Source organism: Pteropus medius, unplaced genomic scaffold, assembly GCF_902729225.1.
Source record: "Pteropus medius unplaced genomic scaffold, Ma_sr-lr_union100, whole genome shotgun sequence".
Taxonomy (NCBI): domain Eukaryota; kingdom Metazoa; phylum Chordata; class Mammalia; order Chiroptera; family Pteropodidae; genus Pteropus; species Pteropus medius.
The window spans coordinates 5,380,247-5,403,313 of NW_024352784.1; the positions used below are offsets into that span (position 1 = coordinate 5,380,247).

At 51.0% G+C, this 23,067-nt stretch overlaps 2 protein-coding genes across 6 annotated transcripts in view; one reads left to right on the forward strand and one right to left on the reverse strand.

The window, feature by feature from the left end:
* The first annotated feature begins 1,500 nt into the window (after window positions 1–1,500).
* SERPINH1 (serpin family H member 1) lies at window positions 1,501–11,705 on the forward strand. 4 transcript variants are annotated; one of them, XM_039848079.1, is made up of 7 exons: window positions 2,156–2,299; window positions 3,692–3,735; window positions 4,921–5,116; window positions 6,199–6,866; window positions 8,049–8,147; window positions 8,250–8,482; window positions 10,714–11,016. In XM_039848079.1, the coding sequence occupies exons 3-7, from the start codon at window positions 5,073–5,075 to the stop codon at window positions 11,014–11,016; spliced, it is 1,347 nt and encodes a 448-aa protein (XP_039704013.1). In that variant the 5' UTR covers window positions 2,156–2,299; window positions 3,692–3,735; window positions 4,921–5,072. The 4 variants fall into 4 exon arrangements, with proteins under 4 accessions (XP_039704012.1, XP_039704014.1, XP_039704013.1 ...); XM_039848081.1 differs by lacking the exon at window positions 4,921–5,116; XM_039848078.1 differs by lacking the exons at window positions 2,156–2,299; window positions 3,692–3,735; window positions 4,921–5,116 and adding an exon at window positions 1,501–1,525 and having other exon boundaries at window positions 10,714–11,705.
* A 4,179-nt stretch (window positions 11,706–15,884) lies between these two features.
* Window positions 15,885–23,067, reverse strand: part of MAP6 (microtubule associated protein 6) — an 85,829-nt gene continuing 78,646 nt past the window's right edge. For both annotated transcript variants that reach the window (XM_039848083.1, XM_039848082.1), the window contains exon 5: window positions 15,885–17,044. In XM_039848083.1, the coding sequence (XP_039704017.1) occupies window positions 16,018–17,044 (1,027 nt within the window). In that variant the 3' untranslated portion in view covers window positions 15,885–16,017. The remainder of the gene's footprint in view (window positions 17,045–23,067) is intronic.

Here is a 23,067-nt window from a genome sequence, read left to right on the forward strand (position 1 = left end):
GCTGAGGTGGTGATGCTAGTGCTGGGGAGCAGCTGCAAATACAGATGAAGCTTCACTGGCTTGCCCTAAAGTATTGGTGAAGCCTCAGAAAGCTAAGAGATGCAAGAGTGTGAAAGAAAGGAAATCTCTGGGATTTTGACACCTGCTGGAAACCAAGGCAAATTTCTCCTTCATTCCACCAGCTTTGGTGGACCCTTAGCTCCCTGGCCAATTACTATCTGAGGGCCAAGCTGGAGGTGGGAAGTGGGGCGTAGGGTAGAGAGTGGGGTCTGGCCTGTGACCCAGGTGCTTTCTTTGACTAGGAAGGACTTATCCTTAAGAGCAATACAGTTGAAGCAGGAAGAAAGCATGTGAGAACTAGGGCAGCCACCCTAAAGAGATGGACATACCTTAAGGCCGGAAGGTTTTGTTAATGATCTAACCTGTCCTAAGAAAGAATCCTGGGCTGCCTCTGAGGGAGTGAGCTCCCTGTCCTTGGAGATGCCTGGCCTTTTGGGATACTACAGAGAGGACTTTTGCCTGGGGCTACAAACAGGAATCCTTGACCTGCAGTCCTTAATACTTTTATTCTAAGATTCTTTGACTCTGAGGTTTAAAATTCTAATATTCTTTAGGCGGATTCAAAGATTCCATGGGGCTTCGAGTAAGATGTCATATTCTATGATGATTGCTGTAGGATTCAAGTAATTTCCAAATCTTTGACCCCAGTTCGAAGAGTGGGAAGCTCTTGTGATCTCACATTTCCCACAGTCCTTGTAATCAGACTTTGAGCAGGAGCAGCCTAACCCAGACTGAGAAGTTAGTCACCCCTACCAGGCTGGGGTGGCCAGAAAGGGCCCACTGCCACCCCCGCTGCCAGGGATCCAGATGATTCATCAGCCTATTGCTAGAATTCATTTACAGGGATATACCTGGAAGAAAGAAGATGCTCAACACAGTTTATTGATTGAATGAATGAGTGAATGAATAAAGTGTCTCTCTACCTTGTCCCTTCCTCTCCCTATCATGCCTATCTGTTATCTATCATTTCACTATTAAATAAGATGGGGGGAGGGTGTTCTAAATAATCTGCATTCCTGAGTTCCCTCCTCACATTTACATACTCAACTCAGATTGTACATCCTTGAGGGCAGAGAGCTGTGTCCACAGTGCCTAGAACACAAATGAATACCCCAGCTTAACTCAGAAATCATAGGGCTATCAGTTGTGAAAGGGTGGGATGGGAGGAGTTGATAGTGAGACTTGGAGTCTGTGGGAGGGGCCCCAGACAGGGAGTAGGGCAGGGACGACCTAGAAGAAAGATAAATAGAGATAGATAGAGAAGGAAGCAAGGACTGACTTAGCATCACATTTCATAGCCCAAGGAACTGAGGCCCAGAAAAGGGAAGTAACTTGCTTAGGGTCACACAGCAAATTGATTAGTGGACAGCCAGGGTTTCCCTTTCTGTGCACCCCTCCAGGCCCAGCCACACCATCCGATGTTCCCCAGGTGTCTCTGCTTTTATCACTCCAGGACTTTTACCAGGTGAGGAGCAGGTACTGGGTCTGTCCAACCCCTCTCCACTCAGGGCAGTCACTGAGGGGCGCTCAGCCAAGGTGTTCAGGAAAAACTGTGGGTGGAGAAGGACTCTGCCTCCCAACCTCTGACTACCTTCCCTGAGACAAAGGAGAGGGGCCCTGACTGAGAAGGGGGTGTTTAGGGGGATGCAATTAAATTTGAGCTTGAAAAAGAGAAGGGAGTGGATCCATTCCGGGCAGAGCCCTGCAGAAATAGGGATGCTGGAAGGAATGTGCGATCAGGAGTAAGCTGGTTTGTGCAGAGAGCCTGGGGATCGAAGGGGGCTCCTCTCCGAGGTCCTGGACCCTGGAGCTCTGTGTCCCCTCCAGCTCCGCAGTCCGAACTTCCCCTGCCCCCACTTCCAGGGTCACAAGGGTCCGGAATTTCCGCTGAGTCGGAGGACCCCAGCCCTCTGCAGGTCATGCGGGTCCCGGCGCCGGCCCCACGGCGGGGGATCCCCACGCCTCATCCTACGGAGGGGGGCAATAGGACCCAGCGGCCGGGAGAGCTCCCGCAGAGGGAGGGGGCGGGAGCGGGGCGATATGGGGGAGGTCTTTGGCTTTTTTTGGCTGAGCCGCTGCACTCTCCGGAAGCCTTTCCAACTTTCCAGAAGTTTCTCGGGATGGGCGGGAGGAGGGGACGCCATATATAGACGTGGGGAGAGGGGAGCGGCGGAGAGTGGAGTCCGTCCGCCGCTCGGGTCGGTGAGTCCCGTCCCGGCGCCAGCCCGGCCCGGCCCAGGTGAGGGGCGGGGGCAGCCCTGGTAGGGCTGGGGGTTGGAGGCGGGGTGCGCCCGGGGAGCGGCGGTTGCCTTGAGGGCGCTCGACCCAGCGAGAGGCGCGGGCGGCCCCCGGGAGTGGTTGGAGGCCAAACCCAGATCCCGCAAACTGGAGTCCCTGGCACTTTGGGGGCAGCTGGAGGGTACAGATCGAGAACCTAAGGCTAGATGGCGATGGCGGAGCGAGCCTGAGGGCTAGTGCAGCGACCAGAGCGGGTTGGGGAGTCCGGCACCCGGAGGATTCGGAAAAGGTGCAGGACTCCCCAAAAGTTTGGGGCAGGGGTGTGATGGCAGAAAAGAAACAGTGGGGCTGGGGCCAGGACGCTGAGATTCCATTCTTTGCAGGGAAAAAGAGAGAGATGGGTCTGGGGCCCCTTCCAGCAGGCAGTGGTCGTCTGGGCGGGCTCTGCAGGTTGGGTGCCTCCAGTTCCGGGGTTGAGGCCCTGGGACCGCAGGGATTGGTGGACCAGCTCCTTACTGGCTTGTTGGGGCATGTGAGCCTCCTGAAGGTAGGGTGGTAGGAATAGAAATTAAATAGTCTTAGCTTTTCCAGGGATTGTGGGGTTTTGGCTCTTGTCCCCATGGTTTTGGAGGAGTCACCAACGGTGGCTCCGTTTCTCATCAGCTGCCTGCATGCGTAGCTGATGGCAGCTAGAGGAAGGACTTGACCAGCACCAGTCTCCCCTACTTCCCCCAAGAGCAGGGTTAAGACTACTTCCAGATACTGGAGTTCCCTGCCCCCAGCTTAGGGACATTCCTGAGGCTGCTGGAGTGGAGGACGAATGAAACCACCTCCAGGACTGGCCCCTCCTCTTCTCGGTTTCCCGCTGGTCCCTCAGGGCTGCAGGACCCGGATGGAGGCTGGGGGAAAATTAGGGGGCTTTGGTTCCGTGGAAGTCGAAGGCTGGGACCGCACCCTCCTGTCCTCAGATGGTTTATTCCCCCTTCCTGAGGTCTTCCAGTTCCCTTCTTTTGTCTCTGGTCACCAGGATTCCCAGCAGAAATGTTTTTTACTGGGTATGTAACACGACACCACACCCAGCCTTCAGGAAGGGCTCTGTGGATGCTTCTGGGAAGAAAGAGTCTGCTAGAAGGCCTGACCCCACACTGATCCCTGTGGACCTGGGGTGGCTCCCTGCCCCTCTCTGGCCTCAGTTACACACCCACCTCCCTCACTCCCGTAAAGAGAGATGGACAACCTCCAAGGTCTCTGTAGATCTGGGACTGGTTAGGCCTGCCTTCCTGCCAGGGGCAGTGCAGACTGGGTCCCTTTTGGAGGCTGGGCCTTTCAGGCCCTGTCTCATCACCACCCCGGCTCTGCCCTATCCCATCCTCTTCACTTTGTTTTCTTTCAGAATGAAAAAGGCAGGCATTGACCTCCCTCTGAGGCAGTTTCAAGGTACCTTAGACCCCCTCAAGTGTTTAAGTGTTTGAGACCCTCTGGCCCCCCTGCACCCCCACCGGCAGCTGCTTTCCTTCCTTCTTACAAAAACGCAGAATCCAGTCTCAACTCGGTCTTGCTCACTGTGGGCATCATGTGATTGTGTATTTTTCTCTGTGGGACTGTAAATCATCTAACCTTGGCCTAAAGGCTGGGATTTCTCTGCGGCAACATGGGCTGGGCTGTGGGAGGCTGGCTTGCTTGCAGTGACTTGCCTTCCTCCGTTCCTGCTGCTTTGTTAACAGAGCAGCCCTTCACAACCGCACATTTCCCTGTGTGGACTGGAAGCTAAGGCAAGGGGGGCTCTATGGCACCCCCTGGGACCCGAACCCAGGCCTCCTGCTTCTCAGGCTTCCCTGGCTGGTGGAGATAATTCACTTTCCAGCCTGCCACGTCACTGGTCACTGAAGCCGGAGCAGGAGCACAGCTGTGTGGCTGCCTCAGGAATCCCAAACTAGTAATTTGGAACTTTCTTGAAAAGCCCCTCCTAGCACTTTGAAGTTCTGGTTGGCTGGGGACAGGGGCTGTCAGGATGGTGTCTGCCACGTGGCAGGGCTGAGGTAGTTGGGCTTCTTGACTGTCTCTCAAGGGAATGCAGGGGTCTGAGTTGTGGCATCAGTTCTCTGGACTAGAGGTGGCCTTTGAAGAGGGTGACTGTGTCCCTGTTTTCCTGGCATAATAATTCATAGGGCCTCATTCTACTCTCTTAAGTGGCTTTGTTTGTAAAGTAATTATATGGTCACTGTCTTTGAGGCTCCAGGCCTGGTGGGGAAGAAATTAGGGCTGGGGGGAAGGTGGCGAGGCCCTGAGATATCGCCTCCCGAAGCTGTACTTTAGGGTAAGTCTCTACTTCCACAATATGTGCTCTAGGGTACAGATCTCTCTTGTGCCTTCCTGCAGGCATTTGTGGATCTCAGTGGCCTTCCTCTCCCTACCCCTCTCCCCATGTACCCTTTACTTCCCCTTAGCCCTGCACCTTCAAGGAGGGGGCAGCCCAGGAAGGGGACTGGGGATCGGGGGTGGGGAGAGGGATTCATAGGACCTCTTCGGCAGTAGAGTCTTCCCAGAAACCTAGTGCTCCCACAGGCAGGCCCAAGTCCTGAGTCTTCCGCCAGGATTTTGAAATTTCCATTTTCACTGAAGACCACGAGATGGCAGCTGCCAGAGCAGTAGGATCCTAGCCTCCACCAGTGTTCCTTTCAACCCTTCCCTTTGCCTTGTCATCTCCTCTTCCGTCCCGCTGCATGAAGTAGAGGGGGAAATGAGCTGAAGAAGGGGAAGTGTGGAAATGTCTTATGTGGAAAGACTATCCTGATTGGAGGCCCCAGAGAGGAGTGAGGTTTGTCCTAGGGAACACTACTACTTCTGTGGTATAGGGACAGGGCCTGAGGGCAACCCTAGAGCCACAGAGCAGATGGCCTATGTGGCAGCAGCTGTCCCAGCTTTCTGGGAGGCTGAACACACATCTGGCCAGCCTCTGGTAAAGGGGAGGGGGTGTCACTGCTCCTCTGAGCTGTGACTTACCCCCTCCCCCAGCATCCTTCCTCTCAGGAAACCTACTCCCCAACCCAACCCAGCTTTTGTCCTGGGGATTTCCCATCCGCTCCGGGGGCTTTGGGCAGATGGGCAGACAAGTCCTTAGCAAAACAGAGGCCTCAGGTGTGGAGACCAAGACCCTTACAACTTGGAAAATGAAGACTGAGGCTCAGAGAGGGGTGAACATGCACATGCATGTGCACACACTCTCAAGGTCACCCTCGGGCAGTAGAGTGGAGCATCTGGGCTCTCTCATTTAATGAGTGAAACAACCAATGACTCATTAACATCCAGGGCAGAATGAAAGGCATGGAGGGGAGGAGCAGGCCTATAGTTCTGTCCCATAAGACATCCTATGCCCAGGCACTTGGGCTTCATGCAGACATTAAGCCCATCTGCCACTTTTTTTCCCACTAGAAAAGGGCTTTAGGATTGTATGAGATCAGAACTAACCTTTATACAAACTGAGGACCCTAGGGCTGGCCAGGTGGCCCTGGTTTCTGTTCCTTCAGGAACAGCTGAGGCCCGTTGTGGGCTAGGCACTGGGGATATAGAGAGAAGCCAGACTGGCTAGGTTTCCCGGTCTCCTGGAAGTCACAGATTAGTGATGAAATACACATACTAAACACGTCAGACTAAGTGTTCTAAGTTCAGCATTAGAAATCACAAGGGTGAAGTGGTGACTTGCCTGGAACCCTGCTTTGGATGAGAAGTCAAAGCAGGCCTCTGCGAGATTGGCAGACCTCCCCCTGCCTGAGTTAGGTCTGGGCTCCCCAGAACTCTGGGCTTTCTTGTTCCCATCTTCAGGAGACTTGGTGGCCAGAAGGTGGGGAATGGTTATCGGGGAGGCTCACCTAGGGCTTCAGGGCCACACTCTCTCTGCAGTCCTCACAGGTCCTCAGTGGCGCACACAACCCACCTCCCAGCCATGCGCTCCCTCCTGCTCACCAGCATCTTCTGCCTCCTGGCCATCACCCTGGCTGCAGAGGTGAAGAAACCTGCGGTGGCTGCAGCAGCCCCTGGCACAGGGGAGAAGCTGAGCCCTAAGGCAGCCACGCTGGCTGAGCGCAGTGCTGGCCTGGCCTTCAGCCTCTACCAGGCCATGGCCAAGGACCAGGCAGTGGAGAACATCTTGTTGTCACCCGTGGTGGTGGCCTCGTCGCTGGGGCTTGTGTCGCTGGGTGGCAAGGCGACCACGGCATCGCAGGCCAAGGCTGTACTGAGCGCCGAGCAGCTGCGCGATGAGGAGGTGCACGCAGGCCTGGGCGAGCTGCTGCGCTCGCTCAGCAACAACACTGCGCGCAACGTGACCTGGAAGCTGGGCAGTCGCCTGTATGGACCCAGCTCCGTGAGCTTTGCTGATGACTTCGTGCGTAGCAGCAAGCAGCACTACAACTGCGAACACTCCAAGATCAACTTCCGCGACAAACGCAGCGCCCTGCAGTCTATCAATGAGTGGGCTGCCCAGACCACCGATGGCAAGCTGCCTGAGGTAACCAAGGAGGTGGAACGCACGGATGGCGCACTGTTGGTCAATGCCATGTTCTTCAAGCGTGAGTCTGGAGGGGCGGGGCCGGGCCGGGCATGGTGGGGCTGGGCGGGGCCTCATGTCTCCCTGGAGCCCCTGGACATGTGAGATCCCTATTCTTGAGCACTGCTTGTGTTTGAATCTTCATAACAACCATGGGGCAGGCCTTGTTATTAAACCTTTTTACATAGAAGACACTAGCTTCGGAGAGGTGTAGCGCTGTGTCTAAAGGAAGTAGCAGAGATCCAAGCCCAGCAGACACTCCAGAGAATGTGTTCCTACTGTGTTTCATCACGGCAAAGTGCTATTGCTTGTCTTAGAATCAATAAAATTGAGTAATCACTTCTGCCTCAGATGTAAGCTGTAGAAAGGCCCCACACCTGTGATCAGGCCTAATCTCAAAAGTACCCTGGGGGGCAGGCAGTTTTACCTCCATTTCACAGGTGAGGAAACAGTTTTAGCTAGAGGGAGCAGAGTCAGGACTCAGGCCCAGGTGCATCTGTGTTGAACTGAAGATTTGATTTGGGGTTACTGCATATTTTTGAGGACTTATATGGATAGCACTGCTCCTCTCATGGTGTGCTTTGGGGATGAGTTAACTCCTGTTTTATAAATGAAGTGACCAAGGTAGGAAGAGTGAAAGGTCTCACAGCAGTTGTCAGCTGAGCCTGAATTTAAACACAGGTCAGGTTGTGACATAGGGCAGGGGTTAGGCCACTGTCACGTATGCATGGTTTTGGGGTCATTTTTCTGGCCACAGAAATGGATGGGACTTGGAGACAAGACTTAGGGGTGGTCTTGGGGCACCCTTTGCCCAGGGCACAGACCCCTCAGCAGGTGGAGTGGGAAGTCCAGCTTAGCACATGTTCCCCAAATGCCTGGTAGGCACTAGGGCTGAGGGTGGACATGGCGGTGGCCGAGCTGAGTGTCCCTCTTCTGAAGGAATTCTCTCTCATGTGGAAGTAGCCAGGCCCTGACTGTAGAGAGTCATATCTACAGGCAGCACGTCCTGGGGCCAAGACCCCGTCCCCCAAAGCAGGGAGCATATACTCTGTGGGCTTGGTGTTCAGCGGGGAGGCAGGCTACAGCCGAGGCCCGAAGACTGGAACAGAGGCCTGTGGCAGGGATAAGTCCAGGGTATGCAGTTGGGATTGTGTCTCGAGGTGGGGCATCTATTCTTGACCTTGTATCCTACTTTCTGCTACAGCACACTGGGATGAGAGATTCCACCACAAGATGGTGGACAACCGAGGCTTCATGGTGACCCGTTCCTATACCGTGGGTGTCACCATGATGCACCGGACAGGTAGGTGCCTTACAGAGTGGAGGCCAAGGTGGGGATCTGAGGGTGCTTGGGCCCTGCCCCGGCTCTGCAGCGTGCCCAGTGCCCTCTCTGCTTTTCTTCTAGGCCTCTACAACTACTATGATGATGAGAAAGAGAAGATGCAAATCGTGGAAATGCCCCTGGCCCACAAGCTCTCCAGCCTCATCATCCTCATGCCCCACCACGTGGAGCCCCTTGAGCGCCTTGAAAAGATGCTGACCAAAGAGCAGCTGAAGATATGGATGGGGAAGATGCAGAAGAAGGCTGTTGCCATCTCCCTGCCCAAGGGTGTGGTGGAGGTGACCCATGACCTGCAGGTGAGAGATGGCCCAACTTGGGGGCTTCCAGGCTTGGAGGAGGGGGATGCTTAGGGCACCCATTCACCAGCTCAGCATGTCTATCTTGAGCCCCTCTGGGTATCCAAGCAGTATTGGTCTTGGCTGTGGGGGTACCTGGGGAAGGAGGCATGGGCTCTGTCTGTGGGAAGATGACGATAACATCAGTAGCTAAATTAAGCTCTTACTTGCTCTATGCCAGGTTCTCTCCTGAGCACTTTATATGTATCAAACTCTTAATTCTCAAAACAACTTTATTAAGTAGAACTGTCAATCTTCTCTTACAGATGAGGAAACTGAGGCTCAGAAAGGTTAAATAATTTATCCAAAGTCACATGGCCAGTAACTCAGATATCTGGCACCAAGCCATGCCCTTAATCATTTCCTGTGCTGCCTCTGAGAGTCTAACAGGCCCCCAGTTACACACTGTTTAAGCTGGAGGATCGTCCCACATGCAGCAATAAGACTAATCATGGCTTTCAACTGTGGGTCACTTGGGATGGCTAGAAAATTAACCTACCTACCCAACATGATTTCCCTCTATGACCACCTAGGTGATGAGAAGCAGTGACTTGCTAAGGTTATTCTGGCTAGTAAGTGCTGGAGCTGCAATTAGTCCTCAAGGTGGCCTTTTTGTGAATCAGGAGAGAGATTTTTTTTTTACCTATTCCAAATGGAAACTTTCATCTCATTCTTGCCTTGAATGCCAGAAATGGTTCCTTGGCAGGCCTCTCACCCACAGAATTGATTCAGACTTGCTGCTGAGAGTATGGAGAGAGAAAGCTTGAGGTGAAATGGAGTTTAGGTCCCAAACCAGAGACTAGTGGAGCTTGGATGGTCTGTACTGTAGACAGCACTGAGGTTTCCAGTGGGGAGCCATCGGTGTCTCCCTCTTGGGCTTGTCCCAACTCTTCCCCAGCCTGTTCTTCTGCAGTGGCCATTATCTACCCCCTCCTCCCCTTCTTTCTCCCATGTCTTCTGGAACCCTGGGTGGACACTACCCACCAGTCCTTGGGTTAAATTGAGTTGGGAAATTTGAAGTGAGTGACTTGCACAGGGTCATTGGGATTGGACTAGCTGGGCCTAGAACGCCTGTCTCAGAACCCCAGATCTAGTGCCTTATTTGGCCATGCCAAGGAGGTGGACTGCCCTGCAGAAGCCTGGCTCCAGGGACTGCTATTCACTCAGCCCACAGTCATGTACTGCTGCCTCTTTGCATTGAGATTCCAGGAGAGCCCTGGACATAGGCCCTGCCTTGGGCGAGCTCTGAACCAGGAAGGAGAGACATAGTGGGAGGCTGGGGATACTGAGGCCCAGGGAGGCATGGCACCGGTCTGTGGGATAGGGAAGGCTTTCTGAACGGCCTTCCCTATCCCAAAGACCTATGGGGAAAAGGGATAGCCATCGAGATACCATCCAGGATGCTGGTTTTTCAGTAAGGCTGTCCAATGGAGAACAGGATGGGGCATGCTTAAGAAGTGAGGTTGCAATGTAAGCACAGTTCATATGTGAGAGAGTTTGTGCTTGGCTTCTGAGAGCTATGCAGAGCTGTGAACAGGGTGTGTGTATGTTTTAACTTTTTACTATAGGAATGTATTAAAATATTAAATGTAATGAACCTTCATGTATATATCACCCAACGACCAACAAGGATTCATCTATACACACCCATTCTTCCCCCATCACATTATTTTGAAGCAAATCCCAGACATCATATCACTCTGGAAAGGTTTTACGCCCCAATGTGATATGGTCATAGCTGTCCTTAGATCAGTCTTTTTCAAACTCCAGTGTGCCAGAAATTACCTAGAGCGTTTGTTAAAAAGGTTCTGGATCCACCCACAGAGATTCAGTGGCTCTGGGCTGGGGTCAGGGAATGTGTGTTTCATATAAGCTGATGCAGGCTGTCCGTGACCCATACATACTTTGAGAAGCACTGGTCAGGATTTCTGGGCAGAGCCAGGGGTAAGTTCTGCCTTTCCCCTGAGTCTCAGTTTCCTCATCTGTGAAATGGCAATTAGAAGCGCTTGCAGGGTTGTCATGAGAACTGAAGTGCCCATGCCATCCATGTCTGGCACACAGAAAGTGGCCAGGGAGTGATAATCCTCTGCTCTGAGGAACAGAGTGGGAGATGGCAGGCGATGTGGGTGGAGGGTGAGGGTCTAGAAGCCTTGCCTACTGTGGCCTCACCTGGCACCTACCTGGTCCCATAGAAACACCTGGCTGGCCTGGGTCTGACTGAAGCCATCGACAAGAACAAGGCAGATCTGTCGCGCATGTCGGGCAAGAAGGACCTGTACCTGGCCAGTGTGTTCCATGCCACCGCCTTCGAGTGGGACACGGAGGGCAACCCCTTTGACCAGGACATCTATGGGCGCGAGGAGCTGCGCAGCCCCAAGCTCTTTTACGCTGACCACCCTTTCATCTTCTTGGTTCGAGACTCCCAGAGCGGCTCCCTGCTATTCATTGGGCGCCTGGTCCGGCCCAAGGGTGACAAGATGAGAGATGAATTGTAGGGCCCTGGGTGGGCACGGGATGGCAGAAGGCAGCTGAAGGCTCCTGAAACACATGGGTGCTATGGGGTGGGGGAACTGAGGTACTGACCTTGGAAATTCCATGGGGTGGGTGGGTGGGGGAACAGCAGACTTCCTGTGTGTCTGAGCAGACCTTCCCAGCCAGAATTCACTCTGCTTAGACATCATGATGCTGAGCCCAGCCCCACATCCTATGGGACCTGGGCAATAGTCGTCATGCCCTGCCCTCAGACTCCTAGGATCAAGCCTGCCTCAGTCAGTGTTCATATTTATAGCCAAGTGCTTTCTCATCTGTGAGACAGAATTGAGCTGGGGGGTTTAGCCCAGCCCTCGGGAAATGGGGATCCTCTTTTCCTGACACTATTACCACCTCAGCCCCCTCCCCCAGCTCTATCCCAATCTTCCCTGACTTCCTTCAACTATAAAACTAGGTGCTGCAGCCCCTGGGACAGGCACCTCTACCATGGCCCTGGCCCTAGTGACAGGGATCAGGAAATAGGTCATGGGTAGGGGGGCTCCTAGGCAGACTCTGGTCAGGCATTATGGGGATGAATTCCTTCCTTTAATAAATTTTCAAAGGTGGGAGGGAAGGGAGAAAATGAGCCTTTGTTGCTGTCAAACCAAGAACTTAATTTGTACAATTTTTTTTCAATAAAACTTTTCCAATGAAATTTCGTTGGGAGAATGAAGATGATTGGATCAGAGATTCCCATGTCGTTCTTCCCTAGGGACAAGGGCTCCTTCTGTTAAACCAGGTTTGCTGCTAATAGCCCATATCAGACCCTGAAATGTTGGCACCTGACTGCAGATGATGCTGAGCAGTAGGCCTGCTCTTTCCTGACTCAGGAGATTGTTTTTCAGCTCTGACTGTCCTGGAAAGATGGCTTGCAGGGTTACAGTGATGGCGCTGGACCTGGAGCCCAGGGTGTCCCTGTCCTGCTGTACAGGGCTCCAGGCTTTGGCCTCTTAAACTTTTACTTCAAACTGACCTCAATTACATGTAGGGCCAGAGGGTACAAGCTCAGGCTGCCTGACTGGGCAGGGCCTTTGAAGGAAGGAGTTTGTGGAATCCTCGTTCTGTGTTTGCATTTGTAACAGGAGGGGAGGAAGTACCTGACACAATCTCAATCACTTTGGTTTCCTCTTGTGGTCCTTGGGGTTCCTGATGCCACAGTTCTGGGAGGGAGAGGGCAAGTGGGATGTACAGGACAGAAGACCCATGGCCAGGGAGGCAGAGGAGCAGAGGAAACTGGATACGAGCCCCATCTCTGCTGTTTGCTGGCTGTGTGACTTTGGGCAGGTCAGTTCTCTGTGGGCACCTCTTTGGTTCTTTGTCTCAACAACTCTGCCCAGGGGTTCTTGGTCTAGGGAGGGAGCCCCTGCCTGTCTGGGCAACCCAGATGGAGTCCTCTAAGACATGGGTCCTCAACCTTTAGGCTGCAGACCAGTACTGGCCCATGGCCTGTTAGAAACCAGGCTGCATGGCAGGAGGTGAGCAGGCAAGCAAGAAGTTTCATCTGCATTTGCAGCTGCTCCACAGCCTCAGCTCTACCTCAGATCATCAGGCATTAGATTCTCATAGGGTCACTGGTCCCTGGTGCCAAAAAGGTTGGGGACCACTGCTCTAAGATGTGAATGGGGCAGCAGAAAGGCCAGCTGATTCACTCCCATTATTACTGCAACAGAAATTTAACTGTTCAGAGCTCCAGGTCTGTCTGGTACTGTGGACTCAATAAATTAGGTCTCTACCTTCAAGGGGTTTTTATCTAGAGGTAGAGACTTAGGGCCAGTGACAGGTGTGCTCAGTACTCACTGTATTCCAGTCCCCTGGATTATTTTGCTCTCAGACATGTATTCCCTTGCTTCAAGGCCTTTGCATTAGCTGTTCTTTCTGCCTGGCAAGTGGTTCTTCTAGTTATTTGCAGGGCTCCTTTTTTTGTCATCCAGAACTCAGCTTGAATGTCATCTGCTCAATGAGGCCTTACCTGACCACCCAATATAAGCAGCTTTTCCTCCACCTCAGTTTCTATGTTATCTTATTTTACTGACTCCTTAGTGCTTGAAATTATCCACTTCGATACATTCACTGTCCCCACTATGAGAATGGGGACTATGTCTTGTTCGTCACTGTATGTCCTGCACTCAGATTCAGCATCATGCACATATAAGGCACTAAACACATTTGCTAAGTAAGGGAAAAGGCTGCTAGAAAGATACTAGGGTTGTGGGAGTCCAGTGGTGAACGCTATGGCTGCCATGGGGAGGACAAGAAAGGCTCTCTAGAAGAGGTAACATGCATTGCCTTGAAGGGTGAGTAGGTATTTCTTGACCAGAATGATTTTAATGATACAGCTGGTACTACCTTTGTGTTTTGCTTCTGCTCTGTGCTAAACACCATGTCAAGTCATTTGATTTTATAGATATAAATATATATAAATATGATTTATATATAATCACATATATGTAAATATATATATGTGATTATATATATTTATATATATAAATGTATATAAAATTTTATCCCAGCCTCCTAACAGCTTGGTGAGGTAGAGATTTCCCCATTTTACAGGTGAGATAACTGAGGCTGAGAGATTAAGTGATCTGCCTGAGGCCCTGGGAATTGCTCCTATTCAGTTAGATGATTGTTCTCCTTCTACATCACAGGAAGGGCAAGAGGAAAACTGGCCAGATTCTAATGGTAAAAGCGCATAATCTGTTTATAGTCTATATGTCGTCCCACTTAATCCCTACAATAGTCCAGTTAGGTGAGAAGTCATCCTAATCATACAGGTGCAGCTCAGAGATGTGCAGAGACAAATGGGGTGGTGAGAGGTCTGCTTCCATTGTGCAGTGAGGGGTGGAGCTGCTGGGTGTGGAGGGTGGCAAGGCAGGTGGTGGAGATGGATAGGTCAGGATCTGGATGTTAGTGGGCCCGGCCATGACACCTCCAGGTTAGCATTAAGGGAGAGAATCACTATGTGAGAAAAGGTAAAATCGCAGCCTTTCCCCAGATCAACCACCAGGCGCTCCCGCGAGGCCTTGGCCCGCTCCTCCCGGGTCTCCCAGGCCGGCCTCCAGGTGGCGCCAGCCCCTCCTAGGGCGGCTGGGTGGGGCGCGTGGTCTGCGCTTGCTGTCGCTTAGGCTTCTTTTGCTCACCCGGGCCCCAGCATGTCCTCCCCGACCCCCGCTCTCATGGCCCAACCCCGCGTCCCAAGACCTTGCAAGACTATTGCAGGCTGCACCCGCAGAGAAACCCCGGGCCCGGGCCCTGGGAAACTGCGAGGCGGCCGAGCAGGGAGTGAGCTCTCGAGCTGGGGTGTGGGCAGGAAGGGTTGGAGTCGAGAGCCAGGTTCGGGGGCTCTCCAGCAGAGTCTGGGCATCTTCGGGATCTAAGTCTTAGGTCGGGGCTCCAATGCTGACCCACCTGGTTTTGGTCGTGGGCCAGCAGTGGGGACCTCCTCTTTCAGACACTCCCACCCGCCCTGTCACTCCATCTCGGCCTCTTCACCTCTCCCCCAGGTGGGCGAGTCTATACAAGCCGAGTCGCTGGCAGCGGCCGGCCAAGGTCCTTCTTTATCTGGGTTCCCCAGACCTCCAAAGGGAGGAACGGGGAGAAGGGAGGTATGGAGATGATGGATGCTGGGGAGGAGCTGGGAAATGGCTGCACCAAGGAAGAACCAGGCCCTGAATGAAGTCTGCATCTGGGGAGAACGAAGAGAGTCTAGTTCATTTCGGACTTTCGCAGCCTAAGCCCAGGACCAGAGGCCTTGGCCATCACCTCCCTCACTGGGCCTTCTTTATATGCAGTGGAGAACAGGACATGATGCGATGGAGTGGCTACCTGCAGCTGCACCCTGAGCTAGATCTGCCTCAGGATCTCCTCTAATCATCAGGACCCTTTGACAAATGAGAAAATTGATGTGGCTGCTGTTGGGCTGGAGCCCAGATCTACCCTCTTCCCAAGTGAAAGCTGCCTTGTTCGACAGCCACCTGGTCCTCATCTGCACTCTCAGCTTTTATCACTGGGCATCACTATCATTAAATCACTTCTGGTACCATAGGCCCTTGGTTTCTCCTTACAGTTTAGGGCTAGCCCTTCTCAGCTTCTTTTGTGCACTTCTCTTCCTACCTCTTAAAAGTCTCCAGAGCTTTGAGATGGGCCCAGTTGTATTTCCATTCTATCCCTGGGAACTCAATCTGGGGTTCTCCCCATTGTGAGGCTTCAGTGATACCCCTTCCCCTGCCCCCCCACCCCCCCCGAGGAGCTCATTGTGAGGCCCTATGCATCTCTTCCATCTGGATGTTCATCCGTATTCTTTATCCTTTTATGATAAACTAGTAAACATGTTTCTGAGGTCTGAGCCATTCTAGCAAATTGAGCCCAAGTAGGAGATTGTGGGTATGCTGACTTATAGCCAGTCAGATGTACAAGGGACAGACGACCTGGGACTTGCAGTTGGTATCTGAAATGAGAGGGATGGGGGCAGTCTTATGGGACTCCCTTAACCTGCAGGAGCTGACGCTATCTCCAGGTAGATAGTGTCAGAATTGAGTTAAATTGTGGGGCACCCAGCCGATGTCGGATAATTGCTTGAAGTATATGAAACTCACACACACTTGTGTCAGAAGTGAAGTGTAGGAATGTGAGAGTCAGGGAGAAACATAGGTGTGTCCTGTCCTTCATCTCTTAGCACTTAATCTAATCTAAGCTGAGATTTCTCAGACTTCTCTGGCCCAGTTAGGTGATGCAGAGTCCTGCATGCCCACTTTCAAATGTGCATGGCGCACGTGCACACATACACACACAGACACACTCTCTCGAATGGAGCCAGAGACACTGCTGAGCCAGAGGGATCAGTTTTATTAGATTCCAGCAAGACTATACAGTACATGTTTCATGCAGATTAAATGTGAGTCTTTGCTGCCCTGGGAAGGGAGCACTTTCACTACTAGCTCCTTCCTTGGTGTGTTGAGGGGTGAGTGTCAAGGGGAACTCTCAATATATTCTGCATGGGGGACAGTTGGGATCATGACCGGGGGTGGAGGTGAGACAGTGGGCAGCTGAGGGGCCCTGGGACCTGGAGTCTTCAGATGTTCAGGGACCATAGGACTTTGGTCCTTTGCTGGTGGTGGCACCAGAGGATCTTGATCTTTCAGAGGTACGGGAACCATAGGAACTAGATTCTTCACAGGCTCAGGGACCACAGGACCTTGAGTCTTTGGAGGCTCGGGGACCATGGGACCTTGATCCTTGACTTGTGCAGGGACCATAGGACCTTGAGTCTGTAGAGGCTCAGGGACCATGGGGCCTTGATCCTTTACTTGAGCAGAGACCACAGGACCTTGAGTCTTTAGAAGCTCAGGGACTGTGGGTCCTTGATCCTTGACTTGCGCTAGGACTGTAGGACCTTGATTCTTTACAGCCACGGCAACCACAGAATCATGATCCTTTGGAAGCTCTGAGACCACTCTGCCTTGATCCTTGACTGGCTCTGGGACCACTAAACCTTGATTCTTTACAGGCTCAGACAGCACAGGACCTTCCTTCTTTATAGGTGCTATTTCAATGGCACTTTGATCCTTCAGATGCTCTGGGACCATCGGACCTTGATCCTTGACAGGTGCTGGGACCACAGGACTTTGATCCTTCAGAAGCTCTGGTACCATGGAACCTTGATCCTTAACTCTTGCTGGAACCACAGGACTTTGGCTCTTTAGAGGCAATGGGAACAAGGAATCTTGGTCCTTGACTGGTTCTGAGACCACAGAATCTTCATTCTTTAAAAGTTTAGGGATCACATGATCTTGATCCTTAACTGATGAGGAGACTGTGGGACCTAGATCCTTCAGAGGCCCTGGAACCATGGGGCCTTGATCCTTCAGAGGTTCTTGGATCACAGGACCTTGATCTTTCAGAGGCCTGGGGCCAACGGGACCTTGATCCTTGTCTGGCTCTGTGGCTACAGGACCTTGATTCTTACGTGAATCACTGGTGGGTTCAACCTGGCTCCTGCAGAGGAGAGAGAAGTGGTCACTGTGAGGGCCAGAGCTTGGGCCAGGGATAGGGCAGAACACAGATTGCCTGTGGAGCTTGGGCAGGGCAGCTCTTGCTGGAGAGCCAGGAGGAGACCTGATTTCCATGTTCTTAGTATAGAACGTGGGGTGGGGTGAGGGGAAGGCTTGGAAATTAGTCATTCAGTGTGCTTGCCAATTGATTATAACCTGCACGTGGCAAAGAGGGCGGCACCCAGGTGAAAATGGCAGTGCTGTAACAGGACTCGGAGTCCTCCAGTGGGCAGCCCAGCAGTCCATCTACCCCACACTGTACTCAGGCTGCTCTTCCTCCAGGATAGCTGGGCCTATCCTGCGAACCCATCTTAGCTGTCCACTCAGATGATCCTATAGGCCAGAGTGCTCTTTTCTTGTCCTCAGTGCCTTCCAAGGCTCCTTCCTCTCCCCAGCCCTATCGTTAAGGGCTGACAGTGGGGAGGGACAAGGGGTTCACAGCATGCCAAGAAAGCGGGCAGTGGGAATGTCCCTCTTTCCCCCATTCCTTACAAGCAGAAAAGTATTTTATCATTGATATTGTTTAGAACAATCAGCAAATGGTGATAATAATAAGACCAGCTTTTAATCAGTTTTATTATTGCTTTTAAATTCTCTATAGACAATGTACCCCATTGTTGCCCATGCCACTGCCATCACCCCCACCTTTGGTAGGTGACTGGCTGAAGCTCCTCATTCAGGTAGTGAAGAGGCCTGCGTCCCTCACTCCATCCCTACTTCCGGCTCTCTCTACCTGAGCCTTTGCCCACACTTACTCCAAGTCTCTGGGGCTGATTTCCCTGCAGCCAAGAACCAAGCCTCTCACCAGAATCCTCACAGCCTGCTCTATCTGCCTCGCTATGGACCCCCACCTCATCACCACTTCCCACTTGGCCAGCCTGTGCTGGAGAGCAGGTAATGTCACTGATGCCAAGGGCAAACATTGCCACCATCAGACCCTGTCAGTCTAGTTTAGTATGTACACTCCTTCCTTGCAGGCCAGGCAGAAAGTCGCCACTCAGGAGTGGCCACTCAGCCAATGTCACAAACTCTTGCGCACCTATAGCACATTCCGCTTTCCAAATCACTTCTTTTCTTAGCTCATTTCAGCAACCTGGCAACCCTGTAAAGCATGCAGGGAGGTTTTTATCACTTTTACTTGTCAGAGGAAGAAACTGAGGTCCAGAGAGGGCAACTGATCTGGAAAGTGAGGGGACCTGCATGGCCTCCGGTCTGGGACTTAGTAGATGCTCAGTACGGGGTAGCTATTATTACTCTTTTATATTTTGTGGCCACTCAAGTCTTTAAAACCACTTCATCATTTTAACAGTTCTATTGGCTTTTAGGAATTTGCCGTACCTGCTTATTAAACCTGGTGCAAGGAGACCTCTACTTAGTGATACTTTCTTAGCTCATTATGGTCTCATCTCTCTGAGCCTCACAAGTTTGTCATCTATTTCGCTGGGTATAATGATATATATTTATTAAATTTATGAATAGAGATCATGTAGGTAGAGCACCTTGTACCATGATATTACTATACAATTATTCTTCTGTTTACTTAAAGTAAAATACACATATTTGGACTTTTTTCACTCTGTCCTGTCATCTTGATCCAGAAGCTTTTTACTGTATTTAGCATCTCGAGCTACCGGGGTACTTACATCTCTTAGACCAGAGATGTACATCTCTCAGCAGAGTACATGGTGGCACAGGCAGCCTATCGGTCCAGTCCCTCTAAGCATTATAGTGGACAGAGAGAGGCCAGTGCAGGTCCCTGGCTCAGCATGACACAGAGCACAGCTGCTCTGGCCAGATGGACACAGCTGGCTACCATCAGTAAGAACTTAGCGTTTGTGGAGAGAGCCGGGCAAGGCCACCAGAGGCATACAGAACCCAAGGATGATATTAAAATACCTGTAATACTTGGTGGCCGGCTAGAGAGGAAAAGTAAAAACCTAACTCAGAATAAAATCAACCAGAAAATTGATTAGATGATCCTATCAGGTAGTGAACGATCTGGGTGGGGTCATCCTGAAGGGGTGATGAAGTTGAGACAGGAGACAGGAAAAAGGTGGCCTGGACTTAACTTGATCTCAGGGGCTTGGGTTGCAAAACCGATTCCAGTGGCAGGATATGAACTCAGTGTCCTCTGAGGGCCAGCTGCACAGTTTGAGTTGACAGATACATTTCCCTGGATGTTTGCAGCACTGGCTTCCATGCCATGCCCAAATTTCTGTCTAATGAGCACTCTAAATCAGCTGTAAATTAATCCCAAATATATATATATTTGCTTAGATATATAACCTTGCATTGCTTTGATTAGTAAACCTGTTTCCTTAGTGGCCAAATATCTTTAGTCATGGGAAAGTTTAGAATTAAGATTAGAAACAATAAATTACAATAATACCTTTTGTTGGTATTGAGGAATAGATTTAGTTTGAAAGTTATTTGCAATGTTTAAAATAATTTGGCATATTAGAATCTGTAACAGAAGGACTGCGATTCCAATATAAAGTGTGTAATGGAGTAACTAATTTAGACTTGTGATTTTAAATGGAAAGAGATGACAATTGTATAAATTTTATAAGCAATAATGGAACTTTTATGTCAACCCAATAGCTTTTATATTTTTAAGCTTAGTTTATTTTAAATTATTTATAATTTAATTTAAATTATTTAGGTGAATTGTATTAATTAAGTTATAAAATCCCCCTTCAAAGAGATTGTTAAATTTACTAGATTTTTAAATTTGTTACTTTTATCAATTAAGCATTCATTTTTAAAACCACAGCAGCCTCGGTTGATTTTCTTATGAACAAAAAACTGTCCTCAAGAGCAACATAAAAGTCTCATTGACACTGACTGGCCATCACTCAGTTCCACAGTGCCTTGCCAGTCTCCCTGCTGTTAAATGCCCCACCACTTCCAGTAAGGCTGACAAAAGCAACACTCAGAGTGCCCTCTGTGTGCAGTACAAATTGCTGTGCCCTTAGAGGGGAAGCCCAGCACAGGGTTGGTGAATGGGATGGGCTGGATTCAGCCCCAGTCAGCCCACAGGCCAGCTGTCCTTGGGCATAGTCCAGCCTGCACAACTAAGTCTGGTGTCCTGGCCAGATGCACATCTTCTCCAGACAGCACATGACACAGACCCCTTCTCCTCCCGGCCTGTGTACCCTTTTGGAAACTAAAATGACCTGCTGGGTTTGTCTCAGCTTCTGTGCTGCTATGGCCTGCAAAAGCTGGGGCAATTACTCAACTACAGGAGACCTCGGTTTCCTCGCCTGTATGGTGGGGATAGCAGTACAAATGGCAGGGATTATTACAACAGAGGAACAAACGATCCTTTTAGACAGGGATCTGAAATCATAATTCTTGATATTTGTAGAGTGCTTTGGTGCATCACATGAGTAAATCCATTACTATATTAAATGTACAAACAGTTTACTAAATGCTCACATGCTGGACCCTTACGGCAGCCCTGGTGGAAGGCAGGGCAGGTGGCAGCCAGCCCTGCAGCCTCACCCTCCTCGCACTGTCCTCTGGCCACCCCATGCTGTTTTACACACTCCCAATGTTTTGTTTCTTTGTTTCTGCTACCTGGATTTCCCTCTTTCACCCACTTTGCCCTGTCTGTCCTTGATCACTTGGCTCAGATCCCATCTCCTCACAAGCTCCTCCTGGATGTATCTCGCCACACTATTTTTGTCCATATCTCTCCTGCAGCACCATTTTACAGTCTCTGCCCATATTCAGAGACTCTTATTACATGTCAAATCGACCCACTAGATGGTCCCTAAAGTCAGGGGCCATCCTTCTGGCCTGCAGCCCCAGTGGCCTGCACAGTACCTAGAACAAAGAAGGTCAAATGGAAAGATTTACATATTTCTCTTGAAACCTGATTTATCTACTATCCTATGGCCCCAGCCAGAAACCCAGAGTCATCCTCGAGACCTCTCTCTCCCACAAAACCTTCACCTAACCCATCAAGAACCATCTGTTTCAGCTCCTAACATGTATCTCTTAAATATTTCCGCTTCTTCCTCTCCATCCCTCCCTTCCCCCCACCAGCTGTGACACCATTTCTGTGGACCACTGTCACAGTCTCCTAACTGGTATCCCCTTTTCCTCCTCCAATCCATTCTTCATACAGACATCAGAATGATCTTTCAAAAAAGCAGATTCCTTCCCTGCTTGCAACTCTCCAGTGGCTTCTCCTTGCACTCAGAATAAAGAGTAAAGCCTGTTACACAGCCCCACCTGGCTGACCATCCCGCTCCCATCGCCTTCCCAGCTACTTGTGCCCCAGCCTGCCAGGACTTTGTTCTGCTCTCAGTCTGCCCTGTTCCTTTCCACGCTGTTGTCTCCTTCTGAAACCTTCTCTTGCTCCTTCTTCCCCTGGTTAAGGCCTACTGAGCTTCCCTCTCTCAGCTCGCTGGAGTACTTTCTCAGGGAAGCCTTTCCTGACCCACAGATGCGACCAAGTCCCCTGCGACAGGCTCTCCTAGTCCCTGGCCCTTTCTTTCCTACTCCTTATCACAGCAAATTACTTACATTCTTTTGGATTGTTTCTCCTACCAGACTGAAGCATTCAGAGGGCAAGACCCTGTCACGTTTGCATATCATTGTGTCCTCTGTACCTAAAACAGTACCTGAGCCAGGGAAGGCCCTGACTAAATACTTGCCGAATGAATGAATAATCTAGAGACTTTTCTGTGCCAGCCTCTGTCCTATTTGTAAAATGCAACGGTCCAAGGTTACATGAGACATCCTGAGTCTTAGGAACTTTATTTTCTGCCCTTCTTCTTTTCATGGAGACAGGTGACCCTCCTGAGTGCATGCATGCACACTGACCTTGGATCCATGCTTCATCAGAGTCTGGAAGCAGGATTATCCAGCCCTGCCCCAGTCTATCTGCAGAAAAGGCTTCCTTCCCTCCTACTGATTCCTGCCCTTGCACACAATTCTAATCCCATAATCCACTATGTGGTTTTTTTTCTCCCCAGACTATTTTCTGATGGAACATCGAAGCAGCTCAGAGCTAGGGCCGTGCTCCTGAAGTAGGGCCCTGTTCAGAAATCAGGGCCCTGTAGACCATGTCCTTGAATCCCTGCCTCCACAGCTTGGAGAAGCCCTGAGGAAGAAAGAAGCTCATATTTCCTGAGTGATAACTATGTGCCAGACTTGATCCTAGGTGTTTTAACGTAGATCATTTCTTATAATGGAAAGGGCGGCCTGCTGGAGAAGAAAGCACACTGACTGGACTTGAGGACAGAAAAGCGGGTTATGAATGCTGACCCAACTCCTTCCTAGACATGGGATGTCGTCATGGGTGTGCCAGGCTCTGAGCCTCAGTCTCCTTAATCTATAAACTGGGGATGGCAGTGCCTACCTTCCAGGGAGGCTTTGTTACGGCATGACCCCTGGAATACAGGCAATAGTAGTAAATGTTAGTTCCTAAGAGGGACTTAGCGATTTGGTCCAATCGTGGTACTCTACAGGTGGGAAGCTAGGCCCAGAGGGCAAGCAATTCTCCATAGCCACACAGCTAACAGATAGCAGGTCCAGGACTAAAACGCAGGCCTCTCAACATCTCAGTGGGTAGGTAGAAGGGATGGAGCAAACACTTGAAGCAAAAATGGGCAGTAGGGGCTGAGCCTGGGCCCAGGCCGACTGCACCTCAGGGGCTCTGGCAGGAGGCTGCAGGGACAGTGGACAGGGCAATATCATAGCTTTGTTTTCCTCCTGTCTGCCTCCATGGGCCCTGTACAGGTGCCCACGTTTCCCAGACACAAACAAAGCTCCCAATGCAGTTATGGGAAATACAGCAGCCCAAGGGGCAGTGCCAAGGAAACCGTCTCTAAAAGGCTCATTATTCTTAGGAAGAATCTGCAGGAGACAAGGCGTTCTCAAAACAACAGTTCTCGCTCCCGCCTCACTCCCCCACAGGACTCCATGGTCGCCTCTATTTTAGCAATTATCATGGTG

Bases quoted from the DNA above. Each gene is read 5' to 3' on its own strand.
- SERPINH1 (XM_039848079.1), top strand. From the start codon at position 5,073: ATGTGGAAAGACTATCCTGATTGGAGGCCCCAGAGAGGAGTGAG. The intron at 6,867-8,048 runs GTGAGTCTGGAG...TTTCTGCTACAG, and splicing joins CAATGCCATGTTCTTCAAGC to CACACTGGGATGAGAGATTC. The intron at 8,148-8,249 runs GTAGGTGCCTTA...CTTTTCTTCTAG, and splicing joins CACCATGATGCACCGGACAG to GCCTCTACAACTACTATGAT.